At 34.8% G+C, this 12,875-nt stretch overlaps 1 protein-coding gene across 4 annotated transcripts; it reads left to right on the top strand.

Moving 5' to 3' along the window:
- The first annotated feature begins 1,148 nt into the window (after nt 1-1,148).
- LOC106158397 (E3 ubiquitin-protein ligase MARCHF4-like) lies at nt 1,149-12,419 on the top strand. Of its 4 annotated transcripts, XM_087008177.1 has the most exons (5): nt 1,149-1,454; nt 3,972-4,084; nt 6,394-6,712; nt 8,123-8,212; nt 9,148-12,419. In XM_087008177.1, exons 3-5 carry the CDS (start codon nt 6,434-6,436, stop codon nt 9,514-9,516), a joined length of 738 nt encoding a protein of 245 aa, XP_086864303.1. In that variant the 5' UTR covers nt 1,149-1,454; nt 3,972-4,084; nt 6,394-6,433; the 3' UTR covers nt 9,517-12,419. The 4 variants fall into 4 exon arrangements, with proteins under 4 accessions (XP_086864303.1, XP_013389797.1, XP_013389798.1 ...); XM_013534343.2 differs by lacking the exon at nt 3,972-4,084 and having other exon boundaries at nt 1,150-1,454; XM_013534344.2 differs by lacking the exons at nt 1,149-1,454; nt 3,972-4,084 and adding an exon at nt 4,691-4,839.
- The last annotated feature ends 456 nt before the right edge of the window (nt 12,420-12,875 follow it).

Raw genomic sequence — 12,875 nt, 5'->3', positions numbered from 1 at the left:
AAGCGTAGCGAGACCATGTTCAGATCGTAGCTGGAACCCATTGGTCTACCAATTTGGAGATTGCATCTTTCACGTTTAAAAAGAATGCTTTTTTTCTTGAGAACAGTTTCTTTTAAAATTGGAATTTAGTCTGTTGCTGTTTTTCTTTTACAAGACTGAAAATATGTAAGTAGCTGCACCAGCGGGATAAAATTCTATAGAGGGAAAAAAGATAAAAGTAAGTTATGTAAAAAGAGAAAAAAAATCCAACCAATGCAGGCACCTTGATCCGTGCTAGAATGGTCGAGCATTAAAAAATTATATAAAGACTTTCAAAAGAAGTTCAAGGGCTTTAAAGTATACGAATATAGGCCTATATATAGCCGTAGGGTCAAACATGCCCCCTCGACAGGCCTGCCATGTGCTCAAATATACACCAAAAACAGCTATAGGCTACCCCGATTAATTGTCAACGCACATAGTCTTGTATGCACTTAAACAATATATTCAAAGAGACAATTCAGCTCCATTATTTCGTACCATCTTCTAGATATGCAGCGTTTTTAACTCTGAACTACAGCTAATCAAAGCACCGTTCTTCCCTACATATCCTCTACCAGGACCGCAGTTTTGAATTAATTTTTCATATCTCTAAGTCCAGGTATTTAGGCAATAGTACACCATTGTATTGCACCGGGGTATTATTTTCATTTGAATTTTGGAACAATGTTTGTGTGTGCAAAGTGTCAGTGTAGCTATGGAAATATAACGCACCATAGGCCTATATTCCATGGTGTAGCCTACTGGTAGGCTAAAATGTTTTTAAAATGATAGTGCTCCTTAGTTTGGCATGGTTTTTGGATATATTTCCATGACAATGTTTTTAACGATTGCTGGATTTTTTAACATAACCGTACAAACCAGTGACTAATTGCAACACGAGGTCGTGCACGTGCTCTGTATTTCTATAGTCTCTTTCCGCATTTCGGTATTTAATCTATTCTTGTTATGGTCATTGGTTCCAGAATTTTGCGCTAGGAAAACTCGTCATCTTACATATGCAAGGTTTTGTTATATTATCAATGTGGTGGCATTTTTTTCTCGGTCACCTTTTTCCCCCTGTCATGAGAGAAACTATTTTTTTACCCTAAGTATAGCTTGCCATTTGGTGATTGTCACGTGACTTACACACACGTTCGTTTGCCTAGAACTGGCCTAGACAAGACGAGCACACAATTGTCTTATAACAAGAAATAGCATCATTTTGCTAAATTTAGCGTCAGTGCATGCAAACTTTCCTTGGCGTATCAATTCAACCAGGTGATTGGGTTTTTCAGACTCTGACTTTTTTCGTGAAAATTTGCTTGTTTGAACGCAACAACGAAAGTAGGTCACACTGTCAGCTGTTTTCAAACAATACCTGTAGGGGGTAGCAAGGGCTTTTTTGTTGACAGTTGGTGTTGAACTCTCAGGAGGTGAGTATAATGTAATTTTTCTTAATATAAAATTAACTAATCCTTGTTAATTCAGACTTAAGTTCTAATGCCACGAAAAATTTTAAAACTCAACAACTGAACGACATTTAAAAGGAAAAGTGCATTGTTTTGGTTTTTCATGGTGTACATGCAACGGTGTAGGCCTAACTTCGTAATTTGTTTTAAAAGGATTTATATGGCTTCTCCTACTGAGTCATGTTGTACCTGGGAAAGGAATGTATACATTCTTAATTTCATTTAATTAAGTAAATGCAAACGTGTACTATTTTAACTTTGGCTGGAAGAAAGGGCGATGATATATTATAACATCTTAATCAAAAGTGCCAGGGGGAACAAACCACATTCAGTGCTGCTGCTAGAAAAAAATGTTTGCACATTTCTGTCAGTCTAAAACATATTATTTATGGCTGCATGTGTATAACAGTCTTGCCATCCTTGCATGATACAGTAGTACATGTACTAGCTGTAGTCCTTCAAAAATGTGTTCCCCTGTTCGTTAAGAGCACGCTCGGCTGTCACCTTGATTGGATAGTAAACGATTGTCGTAAAATCGCTAAATGATATTAAAACCGGGTGCATAAACTTGAAAACCACCTACAACAACCTTGGACTACCACATTAATCCAATACAATGCAAACATAAACTATAACAAGTGGTTAAAGCCTTCAAACCGAATGTCGTAAAGTCCCCATATACCTCCATAGAGACAATAAAATAGAATGAGCTTGTGAAACAAGAAAAATCCAGTTCCAACATAATAATCGAAATAAAATACTGCCGGGCATCGGAGCCCCCTAAAACTTGGCACGCTTACCGCTAATACTGCAGGCTACATCATCCCGTCGCTCGTTTGTAAATTCCGTGCATGGCATACGCACAATCAAACCGTAAAAAACAAATTCTCGGGGTGTCGTTGGCTAGGTCCACTCAACAATCCAATTCAGGAAATGACGTAACCGCAGAGGTCGCATTGTCCAATGGCATGGCTTCTTTTTCGTAATGGTAGGATAGAGTGGACCTGGCCAACGACACCCCGAGAATTTGTTTTTTACGGTTTGATTGTGCGTATGCCATGCACGGAATTTACAAACGAGCGACGGGATGATGTAGCCTGCAGTATTAGCGGTAAGCGTGCCAAGTTTTAGGGGGCTCCGATGCCCGGCAGTATTTTATTTCGATTATTATGTTGGAACTGGATTTTTCTTGTTTCACAAGCTCATTCTATTTTATTGTCTCTATGGAGGTATATGGGGACTTTACGACATTCGGTTTGAAGGCTTTAACCACTTGTTATAGTTTATGTTTGCATTGTATTGGATTAATGTGGTAGTCCAAGGTTGTTGTAGGTGGTTTTCAAGTTTATGCACCCGGTTTTAATATCATTTAGCGATTTTACGACAATCGTTTACTATCCAATCAAGGTGACAGCCGAGCGTGGTTAAGAGTTGGGTTGGGGAGACAAAGAGGCAGAATATTTTAGTACTTCATTTAGTAAAAATATGGTACAGTACATGTACTAACTAGAATACCTTACATGTTATTACTTTGTGTAAGTTGTAATCCTCCTTAGCACTAGGCAGGCTAGGTCTGCTAGCTACTGTAAGTACTGTAAGCCTGCTGCATGATTATAGATGGGTTAGACTGGGGTTAAGAAGAAACCTGATAAAATACATGTGTTGAATGTTTGAAAAAAATTATTTTGTGATTTAATTGAGTTAGTATTTTTGTGCGTTAGGTCAGTATATATCATGTACTGGAAGGTAAAAAGTGGAAGGGATGTTTTCCAGTATTGAAATACTTTTGGCAAATTTGGTATTTTACAGATATATTGTGAATGGTCTTAAAAAAGGATAATTTTACCAATGTAAACGGCATATGAAGAAAATAATACTGAATAATATTTTGTGCTAATATGCAGTGTATTTGTTTATTGTTTCAAGCTTACTAGCTCCTAACTTGGAGCTCCTAACAATGGAATATTAATTGATTGTAAAATCTTAGCATTGCTTGCAGACAAATATTCTTTCTTCATGTATGGCTACCATCGTCCATCATCAATGCCAAGTTCATGTTGGAATATATAAGTAATGTTAAGTACTGGTAGCCACAAAGTTTTTTTATACTCAAAAATTCTGCAAAGGGGAAATTTAAATAACCGATCCATGCAAGTTGAAAAATGATAGATTTTTCCTTTATACTTATAATGAATACTAACAAACTGTTAGTTGTTAGTTTAGATTTAAATTAATTTTTTTACCTATAGATATGATATACTATTTATGCACACACAGATACACACACACACACATTTATTTAATTATGCTTATAATTTATGTCGAGCAATATCCATTTCTTGAGTTGATTTAAGATTAACCCCAAAAAGGTTCAAGCAAAGGCTATTTTGAAATTGGATCTTTAAACCAAGCTGAGTGACCTTTTTGCCTTGATTGTTTGGTCATACTTTTGTTTTGTTTTTTTCTACTCTGTTGAAATAGGGAGGTCTATTGGGGCATTGCCTAAGAAAGTTTACTGGAGGACAAAGCAGTGTCCTTATTTAACCTCCTTAGAATTTTAGTGCTGAATACTTGTGGGAAGAAATTACACAGAGGTGCATATTTTTCGTAGTTTATTATCCATTTTATACATCTGAAGTCAGTAGAATTAAGCTATTCTATCTAGTTACAACAAAGTTTAATTCAGTAGAACAGGGCTCTGTGAAAAAGAGAAATGTTATTATTACACCGAGTAGTGAAGTTTATATGCTGTGTGATGAGTTGTCAGTAGACAAAAGGGATTATATATAATGTCATAAATTCATTGTACACTGGTAACAGGTTTTCATTTGCGGTCACATTCTGTGGTTTGAGGTGTCCTTGTTGCTGACAGGTTTTTAGGCCAGCTACAATTCACACTGAAAAAGACTGTTCATGTGATATTTGATAGTGCTTGTGAAGTAGGGAATAATTTATCACATGATGTAATCTGAACAATTCAGCATGTGGATTTTGAAAAAAGTGAATTGAGAATACTTCTTTATAAAATTACAAATTGCATTCAGCAGCTTGGGTTTCAAATTGTAACCTTTTCTTAACAGACTAAGATAATTTTGATGATAATGTTTTCAATTATAACCCATTCTATGGATTTTTTATTATCCATTTAATTTTTGGATGAAGAGAGAGAAGTGATTGGAGGCAGGTGACCAATCAAAATTTTGAGAGAAAGAGAGAGAGTGAGCTCTGCCAGCCATTGTGTATTTCTGATTGCTTGCATCAGCTAAAATTCACATTTGACATTTCATCATACTTTAAGCAATGCATGTATTTTTGGTTTTGTTTTGTTTGGGTGGAGACAGGCATTTTAGTAGGTGTTTTAATTTTTGATTACACTATTTCACTATCACAGTTTTAATTTTATTTCTTACTTACAAGTAAGCAAAGATTGTCTTTTTAAGTAAAATTGGACCAAGCGATTGGGTATGTAGAATGAAACCGTAGTAAGTTAATGAGTCATGGGTTTTTTTGATAATTCATTGATTTCATAGAATATTGACCTAACTGTTGGACAAAGAACATTTATTATTAAGGGCATTAAGTATTAGATAACTTCCGTCCACAAGTGGCAGTGCATTGGATAATTCATTGTTGTTGCCATTTTATGGATCCATTAGGGTTTTTGTCAGTAAATTAATCATATAAGCGGGGAAATAATGTTAACAGCAATTGAGCAACCTCATGTGTTTGAAGAACTTACACTCATACATATATTTTTAGACAAAGCTAAGGCTACTTGTGTCCTTTATTTCCTAATAAACCAGGACCAGAGCTATTCAGGTACTCTCTGTTACATGTACCTTCTAATGATGCTCAGAGAATTGATTTTGCTGTAGAGTTGAGCCAATGATTTGTATTCTAACACGCCAAGAGCCTGAAGGGTTGCTGTACAAATATAGAAACACATCCTGGAGATGCCGTTCTGACAGCAAAGTTGGCATCCAACTCGCATCATCATGATTACAAATAGAATGGTATTCTGAAGATACACAATAGATGTTGCTTCTACTAATCTGTTATTAATTTTCATTGCCAACTTCTTCATGTAGGTGACCTTTCTTTTAGACATAATTAATACTGGGTATGGGAAGTAGATGCTGTTGATTGTTATGCAATGGGGAATGGTGATTAAAATGGCGGGGATATTGTTTACAGAAAATTTTGACATTTTTTATTACCATTGCAGACATAGATTTTATATACTGATTTTATAAATCAATATATTTATATGTGACATTAATGGCTTGCCCATGGGGAAGATTAACCAAAATGAACATAAGATACAGCTGGAGGACAAATAAAAACTACTTAATAATGTATTAAAAAAGGTGAATTCAGTGCATAATGTATTAAAAAAGGTGAATTCAGTGCAAAATCTTTATGACATCATAGAGAAAAAGGGAAACTCAATACTATTAATATTTTTTTTATATAACAGAAAAGTCCTATGTTATCATTCTTCAATGGGGACATAACCTCAGTGTCAAGAGTCAGTTAAGTTTCTTAAAGGACAGGACAGGCATTTAAAAGATAGAACCGTCTTCTGTGTATTGTATTGTAGGATGTTATGCTTTAAGGGAAAGAGGCATGCAGCTGTAGCATTGGCCCCGTTTCCAAGTATTTGAGTCTTGAATATACAGAGTATATGTGTAAGTATTATATCACCTTTGAGGTTAACGTCTTATTCAGATAAGATTGAGGAGAGGTAAGGTTCAATTGCTATAGATTTACTTGAATAAAGCTGTTATCAGGAATGCTGTCTGGCTGTGAGTGTGATTTGGCTAATATTGGGATTTCCCCAGGTGTTAATCAGACACAGCAAGGTGCAGGCAGACAGCTAACAGGTTCCATTGTTTTCTTTTAGGAAAAAGGATCTGTTCATAGAAATTGTACAGCAAAGAGGAATGGGGGATCCACCAGAAGAGGGACCTACGCCTTTCTTGCCTCTCGTTGGAATACATATCAATCCTATGGAGGGGCAGAGTTTTTCATCCCAGTCGGAGGAATCACCAAAGAAACACCTTTTGCCTTTGCCAGATGCACCTTACTCTGAGGCTAGTTCGGCCAACTCTTTGAACCCAATCTGTCGGATATGCCATATGCCAGACACAGCCCAGGATGCACTGATCTCACCGTGCAGGTGCTCAGGAACCCTTCAGTTTATACATGTCACATGTTTAAAGGTGAGTAGATGTCACCCATGTGCTACAATTAAGTTTGCTTCCAGCCAAATGAAAATTTTGAGACAAATAGACAATGATCGAGTTATTGCAAGTGACCTCATTTCAATGATTCATTTATTTATTTAGTTTCATTTTCTGATTCATAACACGTTATGTAAGACTCAGTAAAAGTTTTTTGAAATGAAAGTGTAAGTTTGTTTAGCATTGCACACAGCTGTGACTTGGCTTTAGATATATATTTTGGAAAGGTCTTGGAGGACTGTTTTTATATGAAGAATTCAAGGCCAAAAAAAAAAAGAAGAAATATGTGCTCTGGGACTATCCTTATTTCTGGTAAGGGGTGGTTAGGTACATTATTGACATTGAAAATGGACTGGTACATATCTATATGTAACTTTGGCAAAATATAGCCCCCTATGCACAGGGTTATTTCAAGCCAAATGCCAAGGCCAATATTGAGTTAACAAGTCAAACACTGAAGGAAAGATGCATTTATCCCAAAATTTCTATTAAAATTAATAGGATTATAATTTTCCTCCTGAATACACCAATGGTAAACTTGCGAATAGTGAATATCATAACTATACATCTTAACTATGATGTTTTTAGCAGAGTAAATCATTATGGGAAAATTTGTCTTAAAATGTGGGGATTGTTTCATGGAAATGGGCCATACTATGGGAAATAACAATTATTGATTTTTTTAAGGTGAAAAGCAATTGATAGTTTTGTGTCTAAGTATGATAATTATAGTATAGGTGCACACAGTCACAGTTTGCATTGTGAAGCAGCATCATGTTGCAGCTAGCAAACCAGTATTGATTAGCATGTGAAGTCAGCTGCCCTGTGGCTCTGCAGCTGAGGGCTTGATATTTACCTTAATTTTGGGTTGTGTACCCTCATGGGTTCAAATCCACTCCTGTTTTAAGTTGAGTCAATAGACTACTGCATATCTTGGCTGTATACCAAGTATGTTGGTATATATGACTGATATATAACACGTTCATGTTTCAGCTTATCAATATATTTCTGTTGCTTGGCTCTTCTCATCAAAGGCATACAACTCCCAAGATAACATATACAAGCATTCATTTTGCTGTTTCATTAAAAGAAGTTAACCTTCGCAAATGTTAAATTAGTAGTTGTGTTCTCCGTGAAAATGTAAGGAGTGAAGCGTCAATTACTGTAACACTGAAAAGTACTTTGCTGCTATGGCTGGTACATTACAAATTTACAAATTAAAAAAAAAAAAAACTATCCCATTGACTGAAGATCAAGACACCTTTATTTTGGATAGATAATAAACCTGTACTTTCTGAAAATTTACAATTGGGACTTATTCAGATGTAATTTACACAAATTTTTGTAAGAAAAAATTAATTGCAGAAAATATATATATATATATTTCAGAGATGGTTGGAAGTTTGCTCACGCAAGACTAGGAAGCCACCCAAGTGTGAGCTGTGTCATTACCAGTTTCATCGGCACAAGAAGTTCAAAGTAAGTATTATGAAGGGTAAACTGAGGGTACAAGTTAAGCATATATATATATTTTAATTAGAGTTATATGTCTATGTATGTCAATTTAACTTGTAATATTGACTGTGCCCAAATTATTGAACTTCCTTAAGGAGTGTTTTGTTCACCAAACTACAGGATACAACTCCAGTGCTAAATTGGTGTTTGGTATCTAGTGTAGTATTCTATATTTAACAGAACAGTCAGTTATGAGTGGAGTAGTTTACTACTATAGGCGTATATACACAGTCTGTGTGTACCTCAAATGAACTATCAACATGACAAGAAGCATGTACAGTGTAGAAAAAAGTTCTGCATGTAGAAAATTCTGTATGTGGGTTAGATTACAGGTTACAGGTTATCCTTGAATTTGGTGCCAAAGTTTATTTGTGCACTGAATTTTATTTTCACTTTAGGACAACTCTGTCAGTTTAAACACAATTTATTTACTAATAGGGTTTAAGTTTCACTTTTGACAGGTCTGCGGGACTTAGGGGGAATTTAATGAATCAGCAAGGGTGGATCTCAGTATGCATGATATTCCTTGAAGAAAAATCAGTCTTCCTATTTTTAGCCCACTTAAATATATTTGTAACCATTTGAAGTTCATGCTTGAGAAGATGGCATGATATGCATTTTTATATATGATGCTTGTTGTTAAGAATTTGTTATATATGTGTACTGAATTCACAGTAATGGAAAAAAATAGTAAAAAAATATTTGATAATGGTGCTTTTTGCACACTTAGATTTTTCTTGATTGTTGAAAAACATTTTTTGCTAAATGTTTTGATAAAAAGTTGTGACAGTTAATACCAGGGAGTATGTTAATGTCAAATTTAATCAAATAGATTGATCATAGTTATTTCAATATTATTATTTTCAGATGATCTGAATATGAACTTGTCTTTCTTCCAGTGTAACCACTTCAGACTCCCGAGGGTAAATGGACGAGACAAAATCCTCCACAGCGTCTTTCTCATCAATGTCATTGTCATGCTGTCCTGTGCAGTCATTACTGTTATGTGTTTTCTGTCAGATAAGGGCCAGATCAGCAAATTCCCTCGCAACAAAGTTGACTTGACAACAGAGGAGATAGTTACCCTGATTTGTGGGGTTTTATTTTTCGTTTCCTTCTTCATTGCCATGTCAGTTCAAATCAAAGCAAAACACACAGTCTACCAGCTGATCGTAAAGTTTATAATGCAGAATATGCAGTGGGAGATTGAGGAGTACGACAAGGGCAAGGATTGTGAAGATGTTCAAGGCCATCCTGTGCTGGTGTGACCTTTTGGGAAACTATACAAATACACTATCTGTATGGAAGTATTACACCTTATCTCAATGATGGATTGACATACTTTATCTTAAATTGCTACTTATATATAGGGGGTGGAAACATCATCCTGAATTTCAAAATTTAATTTGAAATTCTCAGTATTTCTACAGACACTAGATCATATTGGGAAATATTAAGATCTGCCAATTTGTATGGGCAAGCTCTCCTGAACAAACTCGATCAGGGCTATAAAGGCTTGTCTCAGGTTTTAGTAGGGTAAGAGGTAGATCAAGTATATAGCTGACAGTAGCTTGAGTTTGTTAAACCTTGATTGCTTATATATCTGCACAGTTATCAGTTTTCTTTAAATGCTGTCAAAGCAGTTGAAGTCCACATTTATCAAGGACAGTGGAAGTGCACATTGCATGTAAGACTTTGTATAAGTATAGAAGTTATATATGAAGGTGCACCTTGGTGACAAAATAATCTGTTCGTCCCTGATATCTTAGTGCTCCCATATGTAGTTAGTTTGTTGTGCTTGAAGCCAACATCAAGCTTTTGTCACAGGTAGTCACAATGATGAGTCAAGTCTGTTTTTATATCATGCTTATACAACAATGTATGAAGTAACATGGGTTAAAGGTATACTATAGGCATTTGGAAATGTCCCAAAGTCACAATTTTATGTCTAAATATCCTGCAGAGATACTAATCTTCCCGCAATTCAGGCCATAGAAATGATAAAATCCCTCAAATAAAAGTTTGATGTTAATTTATCCTTGTTGAGAAGACATAGCTGTCTTAATTAAGCCAGATTTATTCAAAAGTAACTTATTTAATATGAAATGGCACAACACTTTGAATCGGTGTGCAGGGATAGGCAAGCAATGATTCCTGAATAAAATGAGATTTGGCATGAAAACCCTATATAGAATACCTTGTACTTGTTTACAGGAGGTGGTCACCTTGTCCCGCCGAGCAATGTTAAGGGTTTTTTTTTTAGTTGAAAGTAATGGCCATTCATTGAAATTTTGTCAATTTTGATATACGTAAAGCTCTGTTTTGCTGATATTCATGTTGTTTTAGCATATCAAGATGTGTTAATTTTAGAGTGAGCACATTTAACAGATGTACAACCATGATATTTAGAATACCCACACCTGACTGATTAAGAAAAACATTGCCTGTAATAAGCACAAGGAGTTTTATATCCTGTTTTGTGAGTGATAAGATAAACTTTATAAGTTTCAAGACTGACAGTGATTGCTACAAGAGGTTTGCACTTAATTGAGGCATATTTTGAAATGGGATATTTTCAAGGTCAAGTGACATAAGTTCTATTTTTTCTGGAATGTAATACTTCAAAACAAAATAAGAGCATGGTATCAAAAGAAGCGAAAATCATGATATTATTTTTTTATGCTTTTGTTATGAGACCATTGAATCTTGTAATGATATTGTCACAAGATGTCTTTGTTGAATTTTAATTTCATTGTAACATGAGCTTGCTTCATTATATTATTGCTTTAAGGAAAGACCAGCATCACTGTATATAGATTTAATGGTAAATGTACCATTTTGTTGTTATTACAGATTTACTCCTTGCCTCATAAAAAAAATTAAATATTCTTGACAGCTTATAAAAATTAGTGATGTTATACAGTGAAGAAGGCAACTACATGTTAAAAAATGCATAATAACATGTTGCATGGTGTTTTAATATGATTTTAAAGAAAACTATCAGTAGGTTATTACAGCTTGTTTTATTCCCTACATATATTCAAGGATATGTAGGATTATGATTATAATGACAAAATGCAATTAAAATATTTTGCACACATCAGAAAGTGTAGGTGTTTCTAAGTAAAATCTAGTGCCCATGCCGTACCCATTTTGTTTATTATATACAGGTGTATTTTTCCTGTCTAAAAGCTTGCCAAAGGAAATGATACTCTTAAAAAGCCTTATGCTGTGTAATTCTTCTTTATTGCTTCGCCTGAAGGGTTCCATAAAATGGACAGAAAGGATGGCTAAATTATTTGATTTTCTTAAACCATAGTGGTGCTACTATACAGATAGATCTGTGAGAATAACAGTTTTGCTAAATATGATTCTGTTTGCTTTGATATGATGTAAATAGCTGAAACAGACATGATAAACAACTTCTGTTCCAAAAAAAAAAAATGTAATTCAGTTGATTTAGTATAAGAATTAATCACAAGGACCAACAGCTAGTTTTGGTATTTTCTTCTGTAGGAAGTATTTATGACCTCTGAGTGGTTGCATTATTAGGATTAACTGAAACTTGATTGTAATTTGTAAGAGTTACTGCAAATGATGGTGTATTATTTGTGGCTCAGATACCCCGATTTTTTCAAAGGTGGGTTTGTAGTTAGACCGTGAATACTGTGAAGGTTACCAAACTGTAAATAACTGTAACATTTTTTTTTTTCATGCACATGGAAGCATTGGGACTTTTTTTCTTGTTTTTCCAAATGAGTGTGCCTAATTATGAAAAGGACTTCATAGGAATGCTGTTCACCATATGTATATATAATATTTAGTGGTTTTGACTCTTAAACGCCAGCAAATACCACGCCTAACACCGTCAAAATTATTTGTGTAGTTTCTACAACTATAGCAAGCTTTGCAATTGTATTTGCTCAATATTTTCACTGATATTTCCCAGAGCAGCAAACAAAACAGCCTATGAAACTCTTATTCGGCTGCTGGGCAGTCACTCACTCATTCATACTTTCTTAATATCTTTCAGTATATTGTTATAGATGTTAGACAATTGTAAATAGACTTCTTGGGAATACTAGATCATGACTTTTAATTATTCTTAGAAGTTTTAAATGGATTTGCTCTATTTTTATCATTAAAATCTTAAATAAAGAACATGCTTCATTCCATGTGTTGCTTATATTTTATAATATTAGCATAGAGAATGGCACCGCAAGTCCCAAGTTTCGTAATTTTAATTTTTTATTTAAAACATGAAAATCCCTTAAATAACAATTATTGTTGATGTCGAAAACTGCATATTTTTGTAAATGAAACAAAAACAAATGCAGTATCGCACATTTGTACTGTGAAGTCTGATGAGGAATTGTGGATCTGCAAAACTCCAAAACATCATCCATGATGCAATCTTCTTTCCAGTTTTCAGTTCACGTACTCACAGCTGGAAAATCGGGGGGCCCTAACGGAATACTAATTACAGGAGCACGTTTCAACAATCTCTTTCAACCTTGCTCTAGATATGAGGTAATAAACATGTCAGTCCTACATTATGGCCAACATGTATGCAAAAAATGATAACTGCACCATGTATATGCGTAGTATTTGCCCACAAAGAAAAAAA

This window comes from Lingula anatina, chromosome 1 (assembly GCF_051362555.1).
Source record: "Lingula anatina isolate TDL-2025a chromosome 1, LinAna3.0, whole genome shotgun sequence".
Taxonomy (NCBI): Eukaryota; Metazoa; Brachiopoda; class Lingulata; order Lingulida; family Lingulidae; genus Lingula; species Lingula anatina.
The sequence above is the reverse complement of the archived record's forward strand: the minus strand, read 5'-3'. Positions and strand labels throughout refer to the sequence as shown.